At 48.9% G+C, this 27,433-nt stretch overlaps 3 protein-coding genes across 3 annotated transcripts; 2 read left to right on the top strand and 1 right to left on the bottom strand.

Annotated features, from left to right (window-relative positions):
• Positions 1–214: 214 nt before the first annotated feature.
• On the top strand, positions 215–7,789 carry LOC119090553 (solute carrier family 66 member 2). The gene is made up of 6 exons (XM_037213374.1): positions 215–382; positions 2,099–2,386; positions 2,981–3,117; positions 4,631–4,735; positions 5,081–5,192; positions 6,655–7,789. Exons 1-6 carry the CDS (start codon positions 378–380, stop codon positions 6,842–6,844), a joined length of 837 nt encoding a protein of 278 aa, XP_037069269.1. The 5' UTR covers positions 215–377; the 3' UTR covers positions 6,845–7,789.
• Positions 7,790–11,163: 3,374 nt separating this feature from the next.
• On the bottom strand, positions 11,164–16,683 carry LOC119089703 (uncharacterized). Its single transcript, XM_037212518.1, has 3 exons — positions 16,496–16,683; positions 13,002–13,155; positions 11,164–12,634 (listed from the first exon to the last, which is right to left on the bottom strand). The coding sequence occupies exons 1-3, from the start codon at positions 16,627–16,629 to the stop codon at positions 11,960–11,962; spliced, it is 963 nt and encodes a 320-aa protein (XP_037068413.1). The 5' UTR covers positions 16,630–16,683; the 3' UTR covers positions 11,164–11,959.
• Positions 16,684–17,276: 593 nt separating this feature from the next.
• On the top strand, positions 17,277–25,948 carry LOC119114871 (uncharacterized). Its single transcript, XM_037238932.1, has 3 exons — positions 17,277–17,517; positions 23,999–24,156; positions 25,204–25,948. The coding sequence occupies exons 2-3, from the start codon at positions 24,076–24,078 to the stop codon at positions 25,921–25,923; spliced, it is 801 nt and encodes a 266-aa protein (XP_037094827.1). The 5' UTR covers positions 17,277–17,517; positions 23,999–24,075; the 3' UTR covers positions 25,924–25,948.
• The last annotated feature ends 1,485 nt before the right edge of the window (positions 25,949–27,433 follow it).

The raw sequence follows: 27,433 nt of genomic DNA, 5'->3' as shown, positions 1-27,433 counted from the left end.
TGGTGTATTTTGTGTGCATCGATAACATTACCATCACGATTAATTACAGGTATATCTCACTTAATTGAGAACTCACCGACGAGTACGAGCAATGGAGATAACGTGCCACTCATAATATCCATCACTATACGCTTTGGGGACAATAATAGCGCAACACAGGCATACAATAGTAGTTGCAAAGTCGTGGCACCTGAGGCCGTGCGGGGGGCTGAGAACTGGGGCCGTGTGGAGGGTGGAGCCCGGTGAATGGGGTAGGGTATTGACGTGATATAATTACGGTGGGACTTGTAGTTTTCATCCTGCTGAAGTAACCTTCAACTTTGCGTCATTTTCCAGCTTGGATAGAGGACATTTGGTACGGGTAGCAGAGGGCTAAGATGGGGTAAGTAGAACCACATCCATGCGCCAAACAGGAAAAGTATGTCGGGATGTGAGCATGTCAGACGTGGCACGCACATCGGGGCAGTAATTTTAGCGCCTGTATGCAGCGAATCAGAGCACTGAGGGTGCGGTAGGTACTCATCGTCAATTTCAGCAGTTAGAGGGCCCATGTTTATAACAAAATTTGATGTTGCAGTGGCAATTTTAGGCAAGGATACTCGAAATGCTAGGTCACCAAAAGATGCTGAACTTAACACAATTTGGATTTGTCTCAGCTTTCCAGGCATAAAGGCAAGATTCAGTGCACTTATTACATCAGAGTCCAGTGCAGCACACATATTTCTGTAGCTGTGGTATTCATGATCTTACATTTCACCTATTTTGGAAAGTTTAAACCAGTTTATTAGCCTAATATTTTACCTGTGGCCAGTAGCCAAGAGGTTAATGCATAATTGTTGGCACAGAGGATTGAGCCAGGCAAAATATATAAAAAACTACTCTTATTTTCCTATTAACTTCACTGTATCAGTAAGGATAACTGTCATGCATCCTGAGGCTAGGTGCATGGTGAACAGGTTATAAAAATATGTGATCCCAAATTTTTATAGCATAACCGGGGCAGCATCACATATTTTGAGATGGGGGAACAGGCTTTTCCATGGTGTCTCCTGGACAAAGTGGGTTCTGTTGCAGGGGTCATTCTAGGCAGTGTTATATTTAAGACAGAGGGATGCCAAGTGAATGTAATCCTTAGGCCAGCCAAGTATAGCAACATTATCAGGCTATTAATGCCACAAAATTGGTGCCACATCATCTGTCATGGTCAGCATTAATTTCTATGTTTTGAGTGTTTCATTGCATCATAAAAGTTGCAAAAATATGTTCCAATGAAACATCATAAAACTTTTTTGAGCAAAATTTATGGAGAAATGCAGAGTAATATGGTGTGCACAAAATTTAGCATATACTTGTGCCAAGTTTGTGCACCATTTTAAAAAAATGTTGAATAGGTATGTCTAGGCATCAACACTTTGATACCTTCTGCATGATGTATCAGTGCTGATAGCCTAATTGATCAGAATACCTGCTGTTTGATCAATCTTTGTGTGATCTTGTCAGTAGAAATGACTTGAAATTGGTTTATATGAAATATTTTCTGTCCTTTACCCTGGTGTACTGTTTTGTGTGGGCACACCTCACAGAAATGCATCTTATCAAAATTGTAGGCTAAATTTTTATATTTTGTATATTGGTGTGTGGAACTTTTAATATCATTGGAGGATGCATGTGCTGCTTGAGCATAGAAGTACTAATGTGCAAGATTCTATGCTTGGGATTGCTACCAGCTTATATTGGTGTCGGTAAGCTAGGTTATCTTATGTAATTGTTGATTTTTTCAGTAGGTATTCCATGTAAATGAGAAACAAGATGTTCCTAGCTACCATTTCCCCAAAAATTATCTCAGCTCTGTAGAACTTGGAAAAATGTCATGTATTCAGTGGTGGAGACATCACTGTAGATTGCAGCACTGCTGCTTTTGGTCATCCTGGGTACTTGAATTGTTGGACAGTGCAAAATACTTAATACAAAACAAAATCATCAGATAACACAGGCAGCTTGCCTTGCATGTTTTGGTCACATAATCAATGACAAGATGAACAGCAAGGGCAGCAAAACCCTGCCCCTTACTGACTGTTTCCATGCCTGCCTGTTTTAGGGACCCTATGGCGGCCATGGTGGATGCTCCGGCCGGCGAAATGGTGGAGCCGGTAGCGGCGGCGGCGGCGGCAGCAGCGGCGGCGTCGGCGCCGGCCTGGGAGGATGAGGCGGCCGCGCTGCTGGTGCAGGCCGTCTCACTGGTGTCGGCCGGTGCCATGGTGCTCGGCGGCGCCGTGCCCTACATCCCACAGTACCTGGAAGTCAAGCGTAGTCAGAACACAGAGGGCTTCTCACTTTTTGTCTGCCTGGCGCTCTTGCTCGCCAACACGCTGCGCATACTTTTCTGGTGAGCAACTGATTGCTACAATCTTGTTACACCTGTCTCAGCAAGGGTTGATTCAGTTGTTGCTGTTGATCCTGGTTAAGCCTGTAACCGCCCTAACTTACACAAATATCATTTTCTATTTGTACTATACCATATATTGTGAACTGCCAATTGGCTCAGAATCCCGCCCTATTTTCGGATATGCTACTTAAGCATATTTTGGTGGTATATTTGTGGTGTGCACAACAAATGTTGTTTAAAAAATGTTCTTACCTCAAGGCCACCTTGGATGTTGATTGCAATTTATTCCTTTTCAAATGAAGTAAAACACCTTCCAGCCTGGACACCTCACACTGCCATTTCACCACAAGCCTGGTCTGTCCTGCGCTCCTCCTTCAGCGTCTCAGCTTTGACCTGGATCCCATGACCCCTCTCATGGCTTGTCTGAGCCGGACCCCGCCTCTCGGGATCACCTCTGTTCGCGCGCTCTCGCAAGCTTGGCTTATCTTACCCATACCATGTGCATAGAGCCCCTGTTGTCTTTTTTTCGCCCCCCCCCCCCCTGCTTCCTCTGTTTTCTAGTTCTCTGTGCTGACCCTCACCCCCTCTGGTCAGGATGGGACACCCTTTCGAGCTGCCGTTGCTGGCGCAGAGCGTCATCATGAACGGCGTCATGCTGGCGCTCATCCACGTCTGCGTTGCCGTCAAGAGCCGCCAGCATATCGTCAAGTACAAGGAGCGCACCTTCACAGGTTAGCTGGGGCATTGCTTTGCACTTCGGCGTGATGCAGTTGGCGAGCTGACTGCAAGTACGACAATCCACGGAATTATTTCTCTACAGCTCTTGGCATGTAAGGTTCATGCTATTCAATCATAGATGGGATGGCCCGTATTGTTCCAATTTGATCGTCGTGCGTTTTTCAAACATTGACTGCAGAGTTTGCAGGGGTGAATTCGGGATCAGTCCTTGCTAAACGTAGATTGTTCCGAAGATCCCACCCCCGCCGCCCAGCAAATGCTTGTCACCACTTCCACCGCTCAGAAAAGCGATGTCACCACCCCCACCGCTCAGAAAAGCAATGGCACCACCCCCATCGCTCAGAAAAACATTGTCACCACTTCAACCGCCCCGTTGAGTATTGTCACCACCTCTACCGCCCAGTAAAGCATTGTCACCACTCCGCTGCCCGGTAAAGCACTGCCACCACCTCGCCGCCCAGTAAAGCATTGTTACCACCCCGCTGCCCGGTAAAGCACTGCCACCACCCTGCCGCCCAGTAAAGCACTCACCACCCCGCCGCCCACTAAAGCACTGTCACCACTCCTCCGCCCAATGGGGCGTTGCCACCACCCCGCCCGCCCACTAAAGCACTGTCACCACTCCGCTGCCCAATGGGGCGTTGCCACCACCCCGCCGCCCACTAAAGCACTGTCACCACTCCCCGCCCAAGAGGCGTTGCCACCACCCTGCCGCCCAGTACAGCATTGTCAGTTCGGCGACGATTACTGACTATATTGTAATGCGCCGCACATTGCCCCAGCAGCCTGACTTTCGGCCAATGGAAGACTGACCGCCGCAAACGAATAACATCAGCGTGGTTTCTGGGATGCGTACCCACAGATCTGCCCCACAGCGCGCTGGCAAGTCTTGCGCTCCCCAAATGAGCCGCCTTGCGACATAACATGTACGGACCGGCACATAACTTCTCCAACGGGGTTTGCCGGGCTTTGCGGTGAACTGGTGGACTACGCTTACCAAGGGCTCCAGCACTGGATCTTTAAGAAGCAATCTATATATTGGGCAGGCTACTGGGAAATCAAGTGCAAGGCGGGGGGGGGGGAAGTTGTCCCGTTCCGCTACCTACGGGGGCCGTTTTTGCGCCCTCCCAAGTGTCTCAAACACGCCAGTGTGGTGTATTGTGTACTTGGTGTGATGCATCATGCATCATTAGATACGTCATTAGATAGTGAGGATCATGTCGCACGTTTTGTGCATTTGGCACATAACATTGTACACGGCAAAGTATTAGTTAGCTCAGTTGAGATGACGTCAAATAACCACGGAGATGCGATTCGTGGTTTAAGCGGAGGTCCTTCAACGCATCCTTGACAGTAAAAACACTACGTCTAGGCCGTCGTAATCGTTGCTGGCCCACGACTGGATTGCGCGCTGACGCTTCGTGAAAAAAAATGAAGAGAGCTCGTTCTGCACTGGGCTTTGCCGATCTGTCGGTGTCTTTCGTCACAACTGTTTTGTTTCGGCAGATTTTGACATGCGGTACTTCTGGGAGTGGACCGACTTCGAGTCGTACGTGGAGTGCATGCTCACCTTCGCCCTGGTGGGCTCCGTGCTGATGTACTTCTTGATCGGTACGTAGCTTGGAGCTGCCCCGATGTCGTACAGTGTTCAAGTGTCTTGCACGGCTGTTTCCTCTTATGCTGCTGATCAGGCATGTTTTTTTAACGCAGTTAAATCAGCATTGCATGCGCAGTGGTGATGTGTGGAAAGATTGCCCCACAGCGCTAACACGTAGTGGGTTTTGCCGAGTGCGGGATGTCGCCATTGTTTGCGGTTTAACGACGACGAGAATCATCTTTAAACCGATGGAGTTTGCACAATTGCAGCCAGAGGTACACCATTAGCAGTGGGCACGCAAGAGTCTTCACGCTTCACCCGGGCTGTGATTGAGGCCGCTCTCCATGTCTTCTCCACAGACAATCCTTGGTTTGTCGAAACGATCGGATTTCTCGCCGTTTTTACGGAGGCCATGCTGGGAGCACCGCAGTTCTACAAGAACTTCGAGCAAAAGTCAACATACGGAATGAGGTTCGTGCGCAGCCAATCAGAGCAAAGTACCGTTTCTTCTATTATTGAAATTAAAATGCCATTCACAATCATCTTGTAATGCGTGCTTCACATTGGGGAAATGCTATTTTCTTTTGACGTTTGCAAAGGCTGAAAATGTTTCACTATTAAGGTGTGGTCTTTCCAAATCGTAGGCTGTTCACCAGCATTTCGTCTGCTTTTTATGCTTAATATCAGGGTTGGCATCGGGGATGTCTTGAAGATGGACAGGCTGGTGTCCATGGCGAAACTTTACCATAAAAACCAGTTTCCTTAGACTGAAAAGTCGTCACATTGCATTATGGTCTGGGTTATGCCTGGCTCTGCTTCGTGGCGCAAATTTAGGGATGTACATATTTCCTAGGAACCCAAACTAAAGCGAATGAGGCACTGTTTTCCTCTGGAAAAATGCGGCTAACTTCCCGAGGGCGCAGGCGCGCCATCCTTTCTTGGAGACAAGCATAGAGGCACTTTCGAACATGCGTGAGATTCTACGTACAATAGCAGCGTATAAGTACAATAGCAGCGTCGTTATAGTTAAGTGAAACCAGCTAATGCATACAGGGTTCTTCGAACGGACGCTCTTCTCTCATACGCGTCTCCCACCATATGTTGATGTTCAGCTTCTTGTAATGTTTGTTATTGTGCCCTTCTCCCATGCAAGACAGGGGCCTTCTGTAGCACGATCACCCGATAATCATGCGTGATCCTTTCATATCTGTTGCCTTCTCTCGATCATTACACTACGTTTTGAACGTGATCCGGATCGCCCCTCCCGCTGCTGCTAATCTTTGCCACCACCATCGTGTACGGGGCCCGGCACGGCTTTCGAGGAAACGCCTATAGTTTCAGGCCTTTATATAGTTTTGTAAGTATAAACGCCCATAGCTTCTGGGTGGGCAAAAGGCGGCATTCGCCGACCCTGTCTGAAAACGTGGTGGGCAGTCGTTCAGCCTACCCACTCTGACACTGCCTGTGATTATCATACTGTTAGACATTATGTGAAAAGTTCATGGTGTTCATGTGTTTTTGGCCCGATGAGGCTTTTTTGGCATGTTTGGCAGGCCCCAGTTTGGCATGGTCCTGTCTTAAGATGTGGTTGGCTGGCCGGATCTTCTAAAGCTCTGAGTGTGAGCTTTTGTAACAGCTTCATGCATATTTAAGCACAAAAATGCGCATAAGGGCACTGGAGCGGCAGTACTTGAATGCTGGTGCTGACTGGTGGCAATGATTTCGCGTGATTTATTTGTGCAATGCTTGCGTGTGGTTGCTTTGGGCAATACTTGCGACGTTATGCTTGCGAAAAGAGCATATCAGTGATTGTGTTCTTTAATATTTAGAAGGTCTCATCCATCTGGGTCACCATCTCAGCCGGGATAACCCAGGATTTACAGTACCTTCTAAGAGGTGGACCGTTCTGTGCATCTGCCTACGTTCTTTGCAGCGTGAAGATGGTGGCGATGTGGACGTGCGGCGACACGTTCAAGACGGGCTACTTCATTCTGCGCGAGGCACCCGCCCAGTTCTGGCTCTGCGGTTTTCTCCAAATCATGATCGACGTGGCGATCTTGGCGCAGGTGGGCTACTACCGGCACGACACGGCGCGCCGTCGCAAGAGCGACCTCGGCCGGTGACGGGGGGGCACCGCCAGGTGGCAGGTCGCACGATGGCCTTGGGCGGAGTTACCATGTCCCCGGTAGATGGCGCGAGTAGCGCGGTCGCAGGTTTTTGCGCCATTTTAGCTTATGTTGCGGGTGTAACTGCACAAATAAGGTTTGTGTTTGACTGATAGCTGTTCAATGATTGAGTTCGGTGGATGTGAGATTGTAGCAGTAACTAATTATTTTTGCGCATTTCGGAAGCTGTGCCTTGGGTGGTGTTTGTCGTGATCCTCATTTTGCGGTTGAGTTTTGCCTTCATGTGATAATGCTGTAGCCATTAAGTTTCTGATTATAGCAATAAGCTTAGTTGTTTTATGCACTTTGTACCTTGACGAAGTGTTAAGCCACTGTTGATACGAATTAAGTCATTTCTTGTCGCTGTGCAAATCTGACTTCTGATGATGTGCTACAAAACTTGATAGTCGCAAAGTATAGCATGCTATCCAGTTACGTAGTCTACATAAAGGTTCTCGTGCGCTGATCATCCCAGTGTGCCATGTTGGCGCTTATGATTTGTTTTGCAGCCACTCGTTTTCCGTGATTATACCTAGGGTGACATATGTCTTATTGGTGCATTTCATGCATTCAATTTCCATTCATTGCGTTAGCGTGAATAAATACAGAAATGGAAACTGAATGCATTTAATTAGACTCTGTATATCTGCATATAATGCACATAGCACGTGGCAGTGCACAGATGCATGTTACTCACTTAGTAGTGTTGTGTGGTGGTGCAGCCAGGAGCCGCTAACGGAAATGTCTGGCATTGACAACTTATGGTGTAATTCGGGCTCCGACTTCTGCCAAAACTGTTGATTTTTCATCCTGTTTGTGATCTCATAGCCGAGTCGAATGACGACCGTGTAGTGCGACGCACAAACGATCGTGAGCTTGACGCTGTTGCAATAATACAGGGCACAGTGCTTATCCAACGTTTTATAGCACACCTCCGGCGAGTTATGCGGATAAAAGTATGCAAGAACTTGGCTGCTACGATGCCCAAGGTTGTCTGCACAGTGACGTAAACGCAGGATTTCCGCTGGCACCCAGATCCTGGTTCAAAGCATCATCAGCCCCAGCTAATGAAGCTGGTCTCTGGTCTGTACCCTGTGGCAACACCTGCTCAACCAGATGGGTCGGTCAGCAATCATCGGGTTTGGTCTAAATATAAAAAATGCTTCCAAAAAATGACATCACTGTTCGTACATTATGTGTAAATCACTGTTAACTGTTCGCGTATTGACATGTAAAAGCAGCATGGCAGGAAACATCGCACCACCTGAAGTTCTACACCGGAAGATAGCTGAGGTCGGCATAATCTATTGATAGTCGGCACGTGTCACGATCGGCTGATGCTGGGTCTCGAAATATTTGCATGCGGTGGACCCCGCACATTTCCTGCACGGCAGAACGTAAGTCAGCGGCATAGGCATTCGAAATTAGGTCTGGGACTGCGCGTGCAGTTTGGTAAAACACATTGTGATTTGAATTAGTTTATGGAAATTCCGTGTTGTACTGCATCGAGGACCCGGGTACGAGTTATCGCTGCGCGACTGAAAGAGTGGGTGTGGGATGTAAAAGAAGATCACTGATGGAGGCTAGCACGAAAAATTCACAATTCTGTTGCCAAAAGTGTTAATAAGCAAACTGAGAAGAAGCGACCAACCGAGCTTTGTGGTACGTTAGCGCAAAACCGTGGTAATTGCTCGGGCACTTCATGAGGTCACGTGTTACAAACTTTTTAAAGAGAGCGTCACACATTTGTATGGGTTTCTGGATGGAAATAGCCACATTGAAGATCGTTCTGTGCAGTTTACAGCCCTGCCCTTCGTAAGACCTTATCCCCCTCTAGTTTCTGAGCTACATGTCCGCAAAGGTGCGAATGCTATTTCGGGGAGACTCTTTTAAAGTTACCCAGGCATCCATGATGCTGTAATCATGTCATTCAAATCCTGTTATTCCTTTAGCCATTTGGTAACCAAGGTCAAACAAGACAATTGTCGAGTCGTCATGTCTAGTGTTGGTGAGCGCGATTTCCAGATATAAAGGCCATCAGTTGGCTCTCAATTAATGTTGTACAAGGTACAATGGTGTAAGTCGTTCAGTGCATTAGCGAGGAACATTAGCCGCATACATAAGACAGTAGTGTTAGCCTCATGCCTCGGAAAAAACCGGGAGAATGGAGATATAGTTAGATTGATATTTCGGCAACATGCCTTTCTCGAAACAATAGCAGAAGTAAATTCTAACTTACCTGCCGATGATCCTACTCGAATTTTCAGTTGCTTTTTTGAAAGGGCAAACCACAGCCTTTAAAGGACGCCAACGCTCAGGGGATTTAACAAAGAGCGATTGCCAGCCATTACCAGGATACAGTGCCTATCTAAGAATTAGAATGGCCGGACTTGTGTGCATGCAAACGAATTCAAGCAAATAGGCATCACATATCACGCTTCATTCGAACACGCAAGCGAACTTAAGATAAGCAGGCATCACACATCGGGCACCAGTTATGCATGCAAACGATTTCCGTTGAACAGGCATGGCACGTTCGCGTCAGGCATCACTTATACATGTAAATGATTTTAAGCTGGCACACATCACACATAGAGGCACATATCAGGTTCGCATATTTTGCCATGATGAGCCCCGTATGTTTAGATTTCGTCGCCGACTTTTTATAGGAATGGGTTCACTTATTTACTGTCTGTGTGGTCCTGCGCTCTGTAGATGACTTTGAGCTTTAAAAGGGGCATAGGGTCCATACTTCCCTCGATTTCAGCCTGAGCGTGTTTTGCCAAAAAATGGTCACCGAAAGGGGTATTCCCCGTTTTGTTTTTAGCGTCTCGCAGGTGTTCATTATATCTCAAACGAATAGGGCGCATGGACTCCCCGACATAGACTATACCCCCCCCCCCATGTTTTTCTCACAGTTAACACTTGTTTTCGTAAACTACGTTTTTTTGCGTGCAAGCTCCTTGAACCCAGAACTGCACAAATGACATCTGTTGCCACTCGGGCACTTGGGTTTCTAGGTGGAAGATTTCGCCAGAGACTTTTTAAGCCTATTGTGTTTTTTCCAAGCTATGCGTATGCACAGCTTTGATTTTTAAACTATGTGTTTGATTTTCCACAGCAAACATCATCCATGTAACGTAGCGTTAAGAATCCCCCTTCCGATAGGACGTGTTGCGCCTCCTGCCACCCATCCCCCCACGCGCTATAGACTTTTTTAATTCTTCCAACATTCTACCTAAAAGTTGCGGAGAATATCCGTTACATAACAGCAACGCCCATATTTTGTTTACGCTGTTTTTCACCACTTGATGAGTTGTTTAGAGCCCCGTGGAATATGTCACGAATTATGTTGTGCTTAGTGGAAGTTGGATGCGCAAATTCGCAATGCAGAATGATACCAGAGTTGGTGGGCTCGAGCTCCGTTTCTAACGTTGTGCGGCTGCTCTTCCCTTCCACTGTCACTAGTGTTTCCAAATATGGGCCACCCTTTCCGCCCCCCTGCATGCCTCATCGTAAAACCTGGATTTGTATGCTGGTTGTTCATGAACTCTAAAAACTCTTCAAGGGCACGCTGTCCGTGCGTCCATACCCCAGCATAACCATCGATGTATCTAGCTAAGAAACTTGGTTTTAATGGGCTGGCGGCCAGGGCCTTCGTTTTAAATTGGTCTAAAAATATTATCGCCAGAGGAGGAGCGCATGGATTCCCCACTGCCATTCTCAATTGTTGTCGGTAGAAGTCATTTCCGAGCGAGGAAACATTATCCTGGAGACACTGTTCTAAAAGCCCTCAGATATCCTTTGATAGACCGAGAGCACCAACTTCACGGAAATGTTTGTCTACCTTAGCTTCCATGGCACCGATAGCCTTGACTGGTGTATTGCCATGTAAACTGACAACATCTGCACTGAAGCAAATGGTACCTTCTGGTAATCTTGCCTGCGAATGATAAGAAACCTTTTTAAAAAGTCGGGCGGCCTCCTCCTGCCGGCGCGCGCCCGTCACCCCGCACAGGAGCACCGTCGCCGCTCACTGCCCAATGGAGGAACGATGCCGTTGAATGCCGGCGTACGGCCGTCGCCCGCCAAATGGCTGCCATATCAAGCTAACAATGTGAACGCGACTGTGCCGAAATTGCAAACCTGTCTCCATGCGTTTCTGATTTGGTATGGCGCGGTCGTTGCAGGCACGGTGCGCGGTTAGCCGGATCGGTGCGTGCTATGCCGCTATATTTCGTGGTCGAGTTGTGCCAGAAGGCACTTGTTCTGCACGGTACCAGTTTAGCTGTATTCGTACATTTTTCGGCTCGGAGCCCAACGGCGAGCAAACAACACACCGCGGAACGCTTATTCTCCATATGTTCTCGGTGTGCCGCACACACCACAAGTGCTGAATGCTAGTTATGCTTGCCTTTCATTTCGTTCGTATCTCAAACATATGACCGCGAAGCACGTGTCCCTGAAGCCGTCTTGTGGCGTTGCACAACATGTAACACTCGGTAGTTTTGTAGCACGGCAAAAGGCGAACGTATTTGGTGAACCCAAATGGCACAACTCAAGCTCAAGATGCTCGCAACATAAGTGTTCTGCAACGAAAATCACTCCTGCAAACTATTTAAAATAAAGTCTCCAAAGATATCCGTTAATGAGCCTGGAATGATGTGATGAAATTTCTCCTTTGAAACAAACGGGTACACGCATGCATACACCTATAAACACACATATGCATATTACCCACTTGACCAACAAGTGGATCAGTTTCCCTGAAACATGGCCAATGCCAACAGGACAGTATATGCCGCCGAGTCGAGATACGGACAACCAAGTCTATTTCCAAGCCAGCGCAGGGGGGCACAGCCTGAAGGATTCGGTCGTTCCTTTTGCTGGGGCTGACATCAGCCCGTAAGCCATCAGCATAACATGGTGTGCAGGGGGTCAAAGGCCTGCCTGCGACGACAGTGGTCATCGTAATCCCGTTGCAGCCTTCTACCAGCAACGGAGCCACGGCAAATGTGATGCTCTTCCGTCAGTGACGTGTGTGAATGCCTACATCCGGGCCCTCACGACATCTCACGTGCCCTCGAGACCCGACGGTCGATTGACACACTTGGTCTTCAACCACACCACCTCCATCGCCCGAGGCCATTTCCCATCCATGCCCGGAATGCGGGTGTGTGGCTCCTCCGAGAGGTTCGGCTCGTACGAGAACAAGTAGAAGCCCATCTGTTGTAGGCCCAGGAACGACGCGTAAACCTCCCGGTAGAATGCAGCGTTTTCCAGCGTCGCCGGATTGCGGAAGAAGTGCAGCTCAATTCCCAGCTGCTCCACGTTCTTGAAGAGCGTCGAGTCGCGCCCGCGTTTCACCTGCTGCCGGAGCACCTGCCACTCAGCGTTCTCCACGTCCATCTTAAGGTACTGGATGGTGCGGCCAGCGTGCTTCAGCCGCTCCACGAAGGTGTCAAGCGTGCGGATCTCCCATTCATGTTCGGCGCTGTAGTCGCGATCGCCGACGCCGTACTGCAGGAAGATGATGGAGCCGTTCTGGTAGCCGGTGGTGGTGTTGATGGACGGGTCGAACGAGTAAACCATACAGCCGAACGACTCCATGTCCCAGTCGAACGACCAGTCATCGCTGACGCCGAACGAGTACACCAAGCACGAGTCGGTGCGCAGGATGCTGAACTCGTCATCTACGCAGACGTATTTGTGGCCATCCTCTATCGGCGGCATGCCACGCATCATCAGCTGAGGAAAAAGCGCAGGTCAGGTCACCTCGGGGCGGGGCGCGTCTGTGCGAGGCAAGAGCACGGGCGGAGAATGTGGACGAAGGCTGGCAAGGCAGGGTTGACGGGACGGAGAACGCGTAACGGAAACAAAGTCCGAAAATGCTGCCTGCATTGATGGCCCATATATGGGAGATGTGTTACGCTGTCCAATGCATAACGCTACGTCGGCAGCGGAAGGGTCGACAAGCGGATGAGGTTCCAGACAGCTGAGGTGCGTCAGCGCTAGCCTTCACCAATAGGAAAACATAAATGTTGCGCAAACGAAGACAGACAACACAACTGCAACAAAATCGCTACGCTTCATCGAGAGCAGCGCCGTCACTTACCGCCATTCCCCCGAACCTCAAGACTCTGCCGCACGTCTTGCTATTAGGCTGGGTAATGTAGGAGAACAGGTCCTTGAACATGGTAGCGTTGTCGTCTGACATCGGCGGCAGCACATTCACCTCCATTTCAGGTCGGCAGAGAGCGGCGGACGCGCTGCAGCACAGCAAAGGGACATGGTCACGTGCTACATAAATACGGCACCCACATCAGAAGACACAAACAATAAAAGCACACAAAAACCCAAAAACATAAATAGAAAATACCGGAAAAGCATTTTGACATGTCAATATTTTGTCATGCTCACCTCGTTTAAACGAGTGCTTTTTTTACATATAAAGCTTGCCATTACAAGGGGTGCACAGGGTTTTCAAATGGCGCTCTAATGGTGAAAATCCCCCCCCCCCCCAACAAAAAATCAACGGATATGACTAACTTGTCAGTGGAGGACGCGGTTTCCCATGCTTTATATGAGTTTTACCTTCTATAACCGGAACAAAAGTCAAAAACCACCGCGAAATCTATGTTGTTTCAATTTGTATGAAGAAATTAGGTGTTAAACGACTTGCATGTAATACATTGCCGGCGCTCTTTATTTTGCTTTGGTCAATGGACTCTGTCTAAACCGATAAAAGTCAGAAGCCTTGTCAGAACAGAGTTCTTCAAACATACTGAGGGCCCCGTGAACGTAGATTATAGATAGAAATAAGTCAAAAAGTTTCATCAACAAGGCCATGCTGCCTAAAAATGTTCAACACTCAGTCAGAATGGATTAGTGAGAAGAGTAGGGCGGTGTAGTTCTGAGCAGGCACGCCCGCAATAATAAGTAACAAAAGCCCCGACGCCCGGTATTACCATCCCCATAAGCTGCTCGGCATCGGTCCCGCGATCAGCACTAAGCGGTGCACAACGCACGGACGAAAAAGGAGTGGTCAAACTGGAAGAGTTGACTTAGAATGTCTATTTTTGTGTTGACATAACTGTCAATCCGTCCAGAGGACAGCCTCAAAGTTGTAAAAAGGAAGACAGAGATATGCGCCAGTCCCATCTTTGAACGGCACGGATTTATTTTTTTAAGGATTTTTACGGATTTATATTTTTCGTAAGACTTTCGGAAGCATTATTTCACGACGGTCGTTCTCACGCTGGAGCCCGACCAATGTAAATCGCTGATCCCCGCTTTGCCCCTGCTTGGGAAATGGACCCTCAGACCCATGCCGACACGGAGCCGAATGTGTGGTGCTGGTGGTGTTTGACCGACTGGTATGGCCTCACTGATCCGGGGGCCCCCGACCGGCATAAAGGGACCTCCGGTCGGCATTTGAGTGCCCACCCCTGCAGGCCGGGGCCCTGAAAAGTTACGGGGGGGGCATATGTTCCCTGTGCCCCCCTTCCCCTCCCGGCCTGCTCCGCTGCCGGCTTTTCGTTCGCTCTTGTATCAGTTTTTTCGCGTAACATGCAGTCTGTTGCCTTGAATGATGCATTTAGCCTATATATGTATATATACATATACATGTATATATATACATATATATATATATATATATATATATATATATATATATATATATGCCGACTAATCCGTAACGAAAACACCATTACGACGATCATCACCATGAAGTTGGCAACAGGATTGCCAGACAGTTCGTGGGGAGGGTCTGCGAGCACTGCGCTCGTGCCAGCAAAGGTTAAAGGGAGTGTTCCACATTCCTTGGGGGGAGGGGGGAGGCAATTGAAGCAGCCATCTTGAAGATCATCCAGTGCAGTTACACAGCCCCGCCCTTCTTCAGACCCATCTCTCTCTGGCTTCTCAGCTGCACTCGCGCTAAAATGGGCAGACTATTTCGAGGAAGTATTTTAAGGTCACCTTGGCATTAATTCCGTCATAATAGCGTCATTCAAATCCCATCAGTTCATAAGCCATGCGTTGATCAAGACCAATACAAATATGATTGGCGGGTTATTCATATCTGGCGTTCGTGAGCAAGACTTCCACGTAAAACCGCCGTCCATTGGGTCCCAATCGGCACTATACAAGGTACGATGACACAATCCAACCATGACGCATTGAGTAGCGTATTTACTTAAAACAAATATCGTACTGTCTGGCGCAGTATGTTTTACTTAAAAGTATACTTAAAGTTATAAGTTAGCTAGTTTCGTCATCTCTGATCTTTGCTTCAATATCTTCAAGCGTGACACATTCCCTTTAAAAATCCCAGGGACCAATCACTATTAGTCGCTGGCGACGAGCGATCATTGCTGGCGTATGATTATGTGGAGCGCAGAACCAATGGTGAGTTATCAGTTGATTGGTCAGGGGATGAAGTGAGTAGCCTAGCCAAACAATTTATGTTGTATGACCTGCCCGTCTTACGAGGTATTATTTTGTCTTACGAGTACAAAATGATACTACTGATCAACGAATTCGACAGGATTCCATAGCATTAAGTATTCATGTAGTGCTAATTTCAATTTCGTTTTCAACCCGATTTCGGCAGCAGTAGCGCCTAACAACTCATTAGTACAGCTAGCATTTGACATGGATGTTATCCAAACGAGCTCGTACCTTTACTTCCTTTAATTGCTTCTACCAGCATGACTGCTTCCTACTCGCATTCTCGCACCGACGTATTGTTCGCATTTAGATATACACGTTCTCATCGGTACACTGCCTCGTTAGAAGGACGTAACTGCCAGTCTGCTGTAATACAATACGCATCACATCGTTGTTCAGCAGCTCAAAATTTCAGCTCCGTGCGAAGACTGGGGATAGTGCGATCACGGGTCTCGGTTCTGGCACCCAAACCATTACCGATCACCTTGGTTTACCCCTAGTGTAGCAGACGGCCTGACTCGATGATCACACGGGAGCGCTGATGCTCACCACTTCCTCCGTGTATAATATGACCTCACTGGCCGTTCGCCTGACAGTCTCAGTTAAATGGAATGTTCCATATTCAAAAATGTTGAACCAATCGTCAGATACGATGAAAAAAGCTCACTTACAGCTAATGGTATGCCTTTAAGTGGTAGAGACCACTCTAAAAAACAATATTTTTATTTTTAGTAAGTACACTTCTCTATGCGTCATTGCTTGATCACACCGTCCTACCCTGCACAACATTAATTGAAAGCCAACGACTATACGATTACATTTGTCTTGACCCTGCCCGCCGCATGGCTAATGGAATGGCCAGGTTTTGATGACGTTACTATGGCATCATGACGCCTCTGTGGCCTTAAAATAGACTCTCCGAAACAATCTGCGCATCTTCGCTGGAGTGTTGCTCAGAACGGTTATGTCCAAAATGGGGGGGGGGGGGGAGGGCTCTGAACTGCACCGAATTATCTTCAAGATGGCAATTTTAGTCGAAAATCCCATGCCAACGTGGGACCCTCCTTTTTTGGGTCTCCATTCACGTGCCCATCGATGAAATATCCCACTTGGTTCGCCTATGGTTCATCCAAAACGGTGCAGCCAACTCGCACCCACCTGTGTGCCGGCGCGACCGTTGCCTGCCGCGTTCGCACGAGAAACGCTGTCAGGAGGATGTAGCCTGCCAGTGCAGCCGTCAGCCACTGCAGCTGTGTCTTGCGCTTGAAATACCACCGGGGCGGGACGGCCATGCCTGCACGGAAGGCGCCTCCTCGGGGCCGCCCGCCTCCAGCCGGCGGAGCGAGGCCGCCACCGCGAGTGACCGGCCCGACCAAAAACACCGGCCCACCGCCGGGGTCGCTGACTCGCCGTCGCCATGGCAACGGCCGGCCGGCGGGCAGGCGGGCCAGCGTGAGTGCCGTTGTTGGCGTAGGACTGTCGTTGCTGTGTGATACGCGGAAGTTCGCTTTCTCTTGCAAAACATCTACCCGAGATCTTTCAGTGAGACATTTACCAGACATCTGTTAGTGCACTGCGGAGAGCCAGGTCGTCACACAGGCAAGTTTACAGGCCAGGGCCTTTAACAGCATGCTGCTGGCGGGGAAAAATCCCCTCCTGCGCTTTCACTCTCGATGTACATTCCTCAGGCTGTGCTGCAGGAATGCGCCGCCGCCCGTTTAAAGACATTGTACGGTACCTCACGTTGGATTGTTCTAATTTTTGAGCCGTTCTTCCTTGCTGCTCAGGTACCCACCGTCAGCACATAAACGTGCGTGATAAAGCTGCTATAGTTAGCAATATATTATTCTAGCTCTACCACACCAAACACAAGACAACACCAGACAGTGACCCCTGACCACTGACCACCGGCCGGACCGGGACCATTTTCCAGCAGCCACGTGGTGGTCCGTGACCTTGACGGCGGTCTCGACGAGGAGTCGGTGACCGGACGCCGCGACGGGTCTGCTGCCGCCCGTCGCGGGCAGTCGGTCGGCGGCGTGGGGCAGGCTGGCTGTGCTCCCCAGCATGGCCTGGTGGCTCAGGACGTCGCGGCGCCCCCTGCTGGCCGTCGGGCTGGCGTCCGCCCTGCTCTACGCCTGTCTGGTGGGCCTGCCGCGACCCAGCGCCATCTTCAACAAGTGAGCTCAGTCTACAGGCTGTCGTCAGGCACTTTCGCTTGCCAGGTGAAATGATTTAGCCGTGGCTGAGGACTTCTTGTGCCACAGCCAGCCTCACTGTTACCAGGTGGGCGGGTCTTGTCGCAGTCCAGTCCTGTTTACCAAGTGCCGGAAGCCTGTTCGGCTTATCAACGCTGTCTACCAACCGAGCGAATCCTGGGTATCCACCACTCGTCAAGCACGCCAGATTCACGCGCGGTCAGATCGGCCAGGTGATCTGCATCGCAATGGTTGTTGGTTCCCAGGTTCGTCTAACCTTCGACGATGTGAGGCTGTGATGTCATGACCGATCTCGTTATAGGTGTACCGTACATCCAGCGGATGTAAATGATACCGCTTGTCTTACAGATTGTTCATTTTTGTAGGTCGCCAAGCTTATGAAAACATTCGGACCGGACAAGTGGGTTAGCCAAGTTACAGTTACAGTTAGACTAGACAAGTTACAGCCTTGCCTTAAATCATTACAGTGTTTGGAGCACATACGATCATAGCATTGTGCAAACACTGAAAAACTTAAGAGCGATGCTTTTGACCTGTTTCCTCTTTTGATGGACGACGACAAGGTGAAATATGTGGATCTATTAATATTTCGACTACAAGCCTTTGTCGGAGCAGTACAATGAGGAGCACTAAACTCAAGCCATTTGAAGGGATTTAAGGCGATGGGCAAGTTTAAAAATAGCTGCTCATTGATATCCTGTTTTGACGAAGGCTTGCAGCCGAAATATCAACAAATCTCTATCGTTTCATTTTGTTGTCCCATTAAAGGAAGTGTTCCATATTTCCATGCATTTGTGAAATAGCCGCTTTGAAGATCATTCGGTGCAGTTTACAGCTTTGCCCTTCTTGAGGCCTAAAGCCCTCTAGATAATGGGTTACACTTCCGCAAAGATGAGCATACTTTTTCGTGCAGACTATTTCAAGGTCACTCAGGCATGCGTGACGCCATAGAAACGTCATTCCAATCCGCCTCTCAAATGGTCATGCATCGTTCAAGGCCAAAAAGAATAGCATTACTGAGTTGTTTATATCTGGCGTTAGTGAACACGATTTCTTAGTATGGCGGCCGGCAATCGGCTCTCAACCAACGTGGTGCAGGCTGTGCAAGTTTCAATCATGATTTCGTTATTTGGTTATTTGGATCAGAGCCCTTTCGACCCATAAGGATCATTCCAACGCCATGGGCTGAAGGAGAATGGATAACGGTGGGACAGGACTACATGCACCTGGGGACCCAACCGTCGAGCCTGAGACCGTGCAGGGACATCTCTGCAGGAATTTGCCGTGCGCCGGGCCGGGGATCCCCCCCCCCCCCCTCCCAGGGCTTCTCGGCCCACTCGTGGCTGGTGCGTGCAGCCCGCTCCGGACAAACGGGCCGTTGTGAGGATTCAGAATAAAGCGAGAAAAATGAAAAGAGAATAGGGTCCGGATTGAGTTCGGAATAAAGACTTTTCAATCATCCTGCAACCTTGCAATCCTGCGAGATTGCAGGATAAAGGAAGAAAGAGGATAAGAGGATCGAATGTTCAATCACGATTTCATTTCGCATTTTATTTGCCCTGAGGCGTTTCGACCGTTTGAGACCAATGCACGCCTGGGCCACATTATTTTAAATCAGCGATGTGGTTACGTGCATGAAGACAAACGTGAATGAAACGTTCGTTGTGAACTGCTACATTGCTTGTAGCAGGTTGGTAAATGTGAGAAGGCAGAAAAACAGGTCGAGCAAATAAGAATGGCCATCATCAAAGTTGACTTTTAAAGAAAATTGGACGTTGTGTCGACGGCAATAGGCCTTCACAGCCTTGTGTTATTTCTGAAATTTGGCACGTTCAATATTTATATTTTAGGCCGAGATTGGACGACCGCAGGGCTGACAGGGCAGGGTGTTACAGCCGCAAGGCCCGCTCCGCACGGTCTGGAGACTGCAACGCCGGGCGTCGGGGCTGTTATTGTTATGACTTGCAAGCATGCATGTTCAACACCACATTACGTAGTTTTCTTATCAGTAATTAGCTCTGACAGGATCTTGAGCATTTTAAGACGAACATGGGTTAGCCATGTTAGCACAAGGAACCCCATTTCATCTACAATGTACAGTCAGGGAGAACTCAATATCTCTGAAGAACACAGGAAAACATGGAACTGGAATCTATGTGACAACTATCGGGCTACCTGCGGTGATCAGGGATGTTGTTGTGCCAATGAGGGTTCCTGTGCTGATCCGGGCCTAACTTCGCGAGTCAGAAGGCCTCCCGTGCCAGGGGTGGGAACAATGCGATATGATATACCCTGCTAATGCCCTCCGGATCGACCAGGAAATCCCGCCCCGTGCCACCAGAATGATAGCCGGAAGACACTCCGCAATGGGACGGAGTGACCCTTCGGCCTTTACCGGGAACGGTAATGTACCCCTGGTGCTCTACTCAAGAGGCCCTTTGCCCGGAGGGAAATAAGAGGTCTTTTATTGTTGAGTAGAGTGGGGGTCTCATTATTGTTGAATAGGGTGGGTCGAAATGAATTTTGAAATCAGTAAGGCTATGCCATGTTTGCATGAGAGCGTTTATTTTTTCAGAATGGATTAGTGAAACAAATTACATTAAAAGGTTTGAACATGCCCGCCCAAAACCTCGAGAGCAGAGACAAGAATGGCATGGACTACAGCTTCCGTAAAACCGAACCGCTTCAGCCACTGCAAGTGCCACCAAATGGCAGGCGCCGTGTTTATTTGTCTTTTGGATAGATAAATGGCTGCAAAAACACGAAAAATAAATATTTTTCCTTAACTCTTTTAGTTTAACTACCAGATTCCAGCACCACCTCGCGGCGCTTTAAGGGCCAATCCGTTCTTTTCATCAGTCCAGAAGCGTAGTTATTTTCGTCCACCCGTTATCCACAACTTAATACCAGCTGCTAGGCCGACGCTGCGCGGCCTGCGGAGACTGCAACGCTTGGGGTCGAGGCATGTGTTTCCAAAATTTTCTAATGCGCACGCTCAAAATTACGTCACATAATTTGTCTTACTAGTCGATTAAAGTACATAAAGACAATCATTTAAGGAACGTCATCATTTTCGTCCACCGGTGGGACACGGCTAAATATGAGCCACTGGGCTAACGCTCCGCGGACTATGGAGACTGCAATGCCTAGTGTCGAGGTTTTTGTTGCTAAGATTTGCGAGCGAGCATGTTAAAAAACACGTTACATCAATTGTATCACTAATCAATTTTGACTGAATGGTGAACATTTTCAGGCAAACATGGCTTGTCCGTGTTAATGCACATTGTTGGCCACTCGATCTGCCATAAACTTTTCATCTTCAGATTTGAATCAAACATAGCGATCTACAATCTGCCTTCGCGATATCCTCAATGTCATATGAACCCAGATATAATATTTTGTCAAAGCTTCTGAATTCTATCGGCTTAGAAAGAGTCAACTAACCATTGTAAATTAAGAGCACCGGTGATTTATTCCATGTAGTCATTCAGCACCTGACTTCTGCAGTTCAGTGACCACAAAATACAAACATAATTGAACTCACGGTAGCTCCTGGTTTCTGTTCTGGCTACAAGGTAAAAATAGCAATAAAGCGAAGAGAACCGCGTCACTTGTTGACAAAAAAGCTACATCCGGGGATTTTGGGGGATCACCATAAGATGGGCTTTTGTCAACCTTGTGTTCCCCCTTGGCAAGGCTCTGGCTACGCCCCTGCCTACACACAAAAGCAGATCAAATCGTATACGCTGCATGATGGGCAATAAAGTGTCCGTTTGGCCAATTCATTCCTATGGCAGACAGCTTCCCGGACGCCATTTTTCTGCTATGGCGTGGTGTAAGGGAAGATAGTTCGGAAAAAATACTGTTGCAGATGTCCAACACAGGTGTTTCATACACCATGTAGTAGTAACGCTGGTCCAAAAGTATGCAACAAAGCAGCCGTACGATCAGTTCGCATTCAGTCATGTGGGAGACATCCGCGCCAGGGCGGTGGTCACCGACGGCGGACAGGAGCAGGGCCTAGATAAGGAACATATGACAGATGGGCGTTATTATGTGGCTTGATTCTGAAAAGAGAATCTCCAGTTTTATGATTTGTGAGACACATTGTTTCTAGCAGTTTCAAGTTCCCGAATTTGTTTCCGCCTTAAATGCTGCGACAAGTCTTATCTCTTGAAAAGCAGCCAGTGAAATAAAGGCGCATGAAAAATCTGTCGCACTGTGAGCTATCGATGCACTTTCAAAATTCTCGCCAGCCTATATCCAGACCGTATTCTGGCATCTACACTGTGAATGCAGATGCTTCCTTAATGACCCAAAATGTCTACCCGCTGGTGGAATTTTGCCTCCCCAGGAAAGACAATGTTAAAATGGACGAATAATCCAGGGAATCTGGATAGCCTTAGTTGCCAAATGACTGATGAGTCGAATAGGTAAGATTTTGCACCAGTCATAAACAGCTCTAGATGGATATCTAGCATAGCAGCCATGACATTTGAATAAGGAGTGATAACAACCGCCACACCTACCCCCCCCCCCCCCCCACCGGTCATCGGGCTCGCTTTCCAGAAATAGTTCTTTGAGTACACCCTGAGCTTGGTCCCCCTTTTTAAATCATTCCGACGCCTATGACCCAGGCCATAAAAAGGTTATCCAGTGTTGGCCTTCTGGTTGTTGGTTCCAGGACTGAGGGATAACAGTTTTCCAGGTGCGGATTGTAAATGCTAGAGATATTAATTTTGGATGTGAAACATCATAGCAATCCTTAACTGAAGGTAACGGATTATTACCATTTAACCAAATTATTATTACCGGATTATTAGCCATTTAACGCAAAAAAATGTACAACTGGTAGCGAAGCGGTGGAGAGCGATATTCATGGATAGATTGAAGCCCGCAAGAGCTCTTTCTCCAGCACTGGCACTGCCTAGTATGACGTGAAATAGCGCATGGGGTTTGTTGCGTGCAATTTATGGTTTGATACGGCCGCTGACAAAACATGGTTTCGCCTCTCTCCGTACATGCGACGCCTCAGGTTTGAACCGAACGGATGTGCCACCGGCGCTAGGCCCGCTAGCCATTTAAGGTCATTGACATTGTTTGACTTTTCGGAGGTCATGGTGACCCAAGTCACACAGGACGGCTTTAAGTTTTGTATTTGAATAAGCGACACAGATTACGCTGGGTAGTATGTTCCTGGAAACAAAATGTTGAGCTGGCTCATTTTAGGTCAGTGACCTTTTCTGACTTATTCTGGTTTTGATCTGGATCTGACGTTCATACCTGACCCTAGTTCGATGTAATGTGTTCATTCAGTTGTTATTTTCCCCAACAAAAGTATCTCAGAGATGTGTGGCTTAATCTAACACTCCGTTATTGCATCAAATTGAGCGATTTCCTAGAAATTGACTTCGCCCAATCCAAGGTCTGACGTTGACTTGCTGTAGATCAACGACCTTGCAAGGTTATCCAATTTTTGGCACCAAAGGATCCGCTATTCAATTGTCTACAATGCAGATAGACAAAATTTTGCGCGGCTTCGCCGCGTCGTCTGGAAAACATTCCTGAAAAACCTTAGAGGGGCCAAATTGACCAGCCCCGAGAGCGTATTAAATGTGTTCCATGCGTTTGAGAGCAACGGGCATAACGTGGGCGTTCAACCCCAACGACCGTCTAGCTCGTGCTTGTCTTGTATCTGCCAGGTTGTAAGTTAGGACTTGTTACTCGAAACCTCAAAATGGTAGGGTTCCCTGTACCCAGTACACCCGCTACTCACGGGGCTGTGCCCATACTCATGCGCCGTCCGCGACGGGTTCCTCATCAGGTATGCCCATCCACAACCTACCCATCCGCATTTTCTAGCAGCTTGGTGATAAATTGTGGGAAAGTTTCCGGTAAGTTTGCACGCAAACACACTCTTTGGGGTTATAAGCCTATGGATAATTGCAAAAGTAGGGTGAATGGGGCTAATTATGACCAGAAGAAGCGCAAACAGTGAGATTGTGTAGTAAATTGCATGTATCGTCTACCTAGCATTTGGTCAGCGTCTTGTCCTTACCTGCAACCATACCCATTATCTCCCCAAAATATGTACCTTAGCCGACCAGTTACACGTTCCACATGGATACTAATATGGGTAATCAAACCCGCAAAGACTCCTACTTGCTGCCCTGTTCAAGGGCTGTGTTTCTGTTTCCTGCACCGCGGTTGACACATGAGGTTGTAACCCAAATAGTCATGGCGACTAGCGATACCGTAGAGTAAACCACGCAGACTGTGTCTTGTTCCACAGAATCTGCTAAGGCCAGAGCGCCATCTTGCAAAAGAGGGGGTCATCAGCGTAATCACACACACTGAAAGCCCATCGCCATTACTGGATCTGTCTCTCATGCGCGACTCGCGTGAAGTTTGCCGTCAGCTTCGCCCTGTTCTATCTCCGCAGTGGGTCGTTTTCCTCGCCATGTCTGCCGGGGATGGCGGTGAACGCACTGCCGCCCATGTCAGAGGACGACAGTGGTTATGCTCAGAGACCTGTTCACCTACATCACTCAGCCCAACAAGAGAGCTTGCCGTAAAGTGGTCTCCTTCGGTGGCAAAGCGGTGAGATCCTGTGCGCGTTGGTTCTGAAGCTGTTTTTGCGTGATGTTTGTACTGGTGCGGCCTGTTTTTAGCACATAGCTCGTGAAGTAGAGCACTGTTGGCTTTTGACGGGATTGAGAAGTTGTTTTGGGGAAATCGGCATCAGGTAAGAGGACGCGTTAACCATAATCTACAACATGTTGACCCTCGTGCAGGCGGGGTTCTTTCAGCGTTCGGCAAATTGCGTTTGCGTTTTTGCAAAACCTTTCAGTCGTTTTTGCTAGGCCCGTAAAATACACAGCACCTTGCAATTGATCAATCTCTAACGTAAAGCATCGCATTTAAAGATCAAGTTCTTGTCTGGTCAGCGATGCTGCTCACTGTCTAGCTGAGGCGCATTGACCCAAAACCCGGTTCGTTTTTACCGATCGTATGGTGCCTATTTCGCTGTAGTATTACTAGCAACGCATTCTGTCACAAAATATGTTGTTTGCCTTCGTCTTACTAGCCCAGCAGCATTACTGCTTGGCGACCAAGAGCCTTGCTGAAGCTATCGCTGTTCAGCGGTCCAGGCTGGCTTTTAATTTCTGTTTTGCGCGTGATGCGATCCAAAATCGTAACGTCTCGATTCTTATCAGGCTTTATCCTGGCAGTATCGTCCTCTTACTTGTGGCTAGAGTCTTACCCTGACAGGCCATCATGGGTGACTGGCGTAAGATGGCCCCTAGCTCCGACGTCTGGCAGCAGCAAACTAAGGAAGGATACGTTATCTGCCGCATTCCGTTTTGATATGACGCCGCCAGTAGAGCACCCCGTGAGGCGACGTTTGACAGGCACAACCTACACATTTGTAACGATTACGTGGGCGATAAAGCACATTCATGCAAGGTTGCCATCACGACAGCTTGTCGGCGCGAGCGTACAGAGTCCCGCCGTGCGAAGCAAACACGATTGCGTTCTGCATCGGCTCGTCAAGTAAATCCCCGTCGCCTGCCGCGTTACACCTGTTTTTGTCAGTGCCGCTGATGTCCCACGAGATCACCCGTGACTTGGTCCGCGTGACGTCAGATGGCCCGAGTGGACCTGGCCGCGGTGCTCGACGGCAACAAGGCCGCCTGCATGGACCCGGAGTTGGGCCTGCCTTCAGCCGCGCCCTGCCTGGTCTACTCGCTCGGCATCAACGACGAGTGGTCCTTCGACTGGGACATGGAGGCGTTCGGCTGCAACGTGTTCGCCTTCGACCCGAGCATGAACGCGACGGCCGGCGACCAGAACGGCACCATCAGCTTCGCGCGGTACGGCGTGGGGGGCGAGGACGGCCGGCACCCGCGCCACCCCGACTGGCAGATGCGCACGCTCGACACGCTCGCCGACGAGATGGGGCACGCGCAGAGCACGATCCACTACCTGAAGATGGATGTAGAGGGCTCGGAGTGGGAGGTGCTGCAGCAGCAAGTGGCGCGCGGCCGCGACTCGCTGCTGTTCAGGAGTGTGGAGCAGCTGGGCGCGGAGCTGCACTTCTACCCGCGCAGCGACACGGCGCCCGCGGAGCAGCACGTCCGCTTCCACCGGCAGGTGTACGCCTCGTTCCTAGGGCTGCAGGAAATGGGGTTCTACCCGTTCTCGTACGAGGCGAACCCGAGCCAGGAATCTGACGTCGTCATTCCCGGCCTGGACAGGAAAATAACGCCAGCCATGGAGGTAGTGTGGCTGAAGACCAGGTGTGTGGACAATGCTGGCGGTGACAGCAAAAGGGACCGTTCTCCCGGTTTGCGCTTCGTGTGGTGAGGAGGTCAGATGCTCCCCGTTTGGTAGCAGTCGCGGTTTGGTGATGCAGCTTCAAACAAGGGGGATTGGCGCACACAGCTCATTTTGATTTTCGAAGTGTTTCTCCAACGAAAAGCGACCATTTATATCGTGTCATCTGCAAGCAAATCCTCCCGGCGTTTTTTATGAATGGCCTGGTATGACCATGTTTGTATATACATTCATGACAATGCCCTATTGGATGTCGTGTTACTTGCACAGCTCGTCTTGTTTGATCGTGTTGGAATAATTTGTCTTACTCAAGAGGTTAAGCCGATTGACATCTTCGTGGCAAGTGTTCAAGTGCTTTCTGCTCAAGTCACGCGCCTTTGTTTCGTCCTTCCTGATATATTATATTCAGGACTAATCGTCAGGAAAGATAAGTTGTGCTAGGTGTAAGACCAGGCATTAAATGTAATTCAAGGTGCTTCATTCATCAATCGAGTATGATCTTGGCGTGATATTCCTACCAGCCTCAGGACGTAATACACTTGTAATGTGCACTGACATGTTGTTCTATGTATACTCTGGAACCGCACCGGTGTAGTGTGTTGGTGTATCCACGCGCATCGCACAGTCGTCGACAGCTGATGCTTTTACACTCGGAACAGCGGTGACGTGCAGTGCTGTTATGCTGCAGTTGGTCCACGATTGCACATACTTGGGTGATTCCAGCTCCTCGGGGGCTCGCGTCTCTCCCGTATTCGTCGCGGTGCGCAGCGAGCATGTGGCAAAACAGCAGTGTTTGTACATCGCACACAGAAGGCTGTAAGGCACCAGGCTTGTACATAGAACGCCGTGGAAGGCACACCGGAAAGCGAAGCGGGACACGTTGCTGATCATACGCAGTCGGCGCTGCACAGTCAGCTGCATAAACAAGCACTCGGCCGCTCACAGCGAGGGCCCTCAATAAATCCGTGCAGGGTGAAGCGCGTGTCACATGCCGTCATTGTCCGATATTGAACGCAACATCGGCCGCCCTAGGGAAGAATGTGACACATTCTGGCCAAATGCAGCTGTTAAGGTGAGTCACCCGTGAAAATGGCGCAATGTCGACGCAATGTTGCAGCTGTGTCTAAATACTGCAAGAATTGCACCAATGCGGAGCAAACTTCTTCGCAGTTCGGAGTTCAGACCACGTCGCTTGGCTTTTTTAGACGGGTTTCGCAATGATAACTGCAGCCTACATTTTTTCTTTTCCGGTGTGGTGTACATAATTGTGCTCAACATGGTGTATGCATATCGCGATGCATGTCGTGGTACGACAAAGTTACACCACGTGGTATGGCAAACTTACACACTTCGTCCAATTGACCACTGTGCAATTCCATTACAAGCAGTGCTATACGTGTGTACGCGGTTTTGCTTGCAATCAAATATGCGAACGTTGTAGCCTCTCGTGCGGTATATCGTCTTTCTAACAGGCGGTACGTGGACGGACCATATCACTGTCTGCCGCTTACCACCGAGCCGTGGCAGACGTGACGTCATA

The sequence above is a fragment of the Pollicipes pollicipes genome, unplaced genomic scaffold (genome assembly GCF_011947565.3).
Source record: "Pollicipes pollicipes isolate AB1234 unplaced genomic scaffold, Ppol_2.1 Scaffold_3087;HRSCAF=3621_pilon_pilon_pilon, whole genome shotgun sequence".
Classification (NCBI taxonomy): Eukaryota; Metazoa; Arthropoda; class Thecostraca; order Pollicipedomorpha; family Pollicipedidae; genus Pollicipes; species Pollicipes pollicipes.
This window is presented reverse-complemented; position numbering and strand designations above follow the sequence as displayed.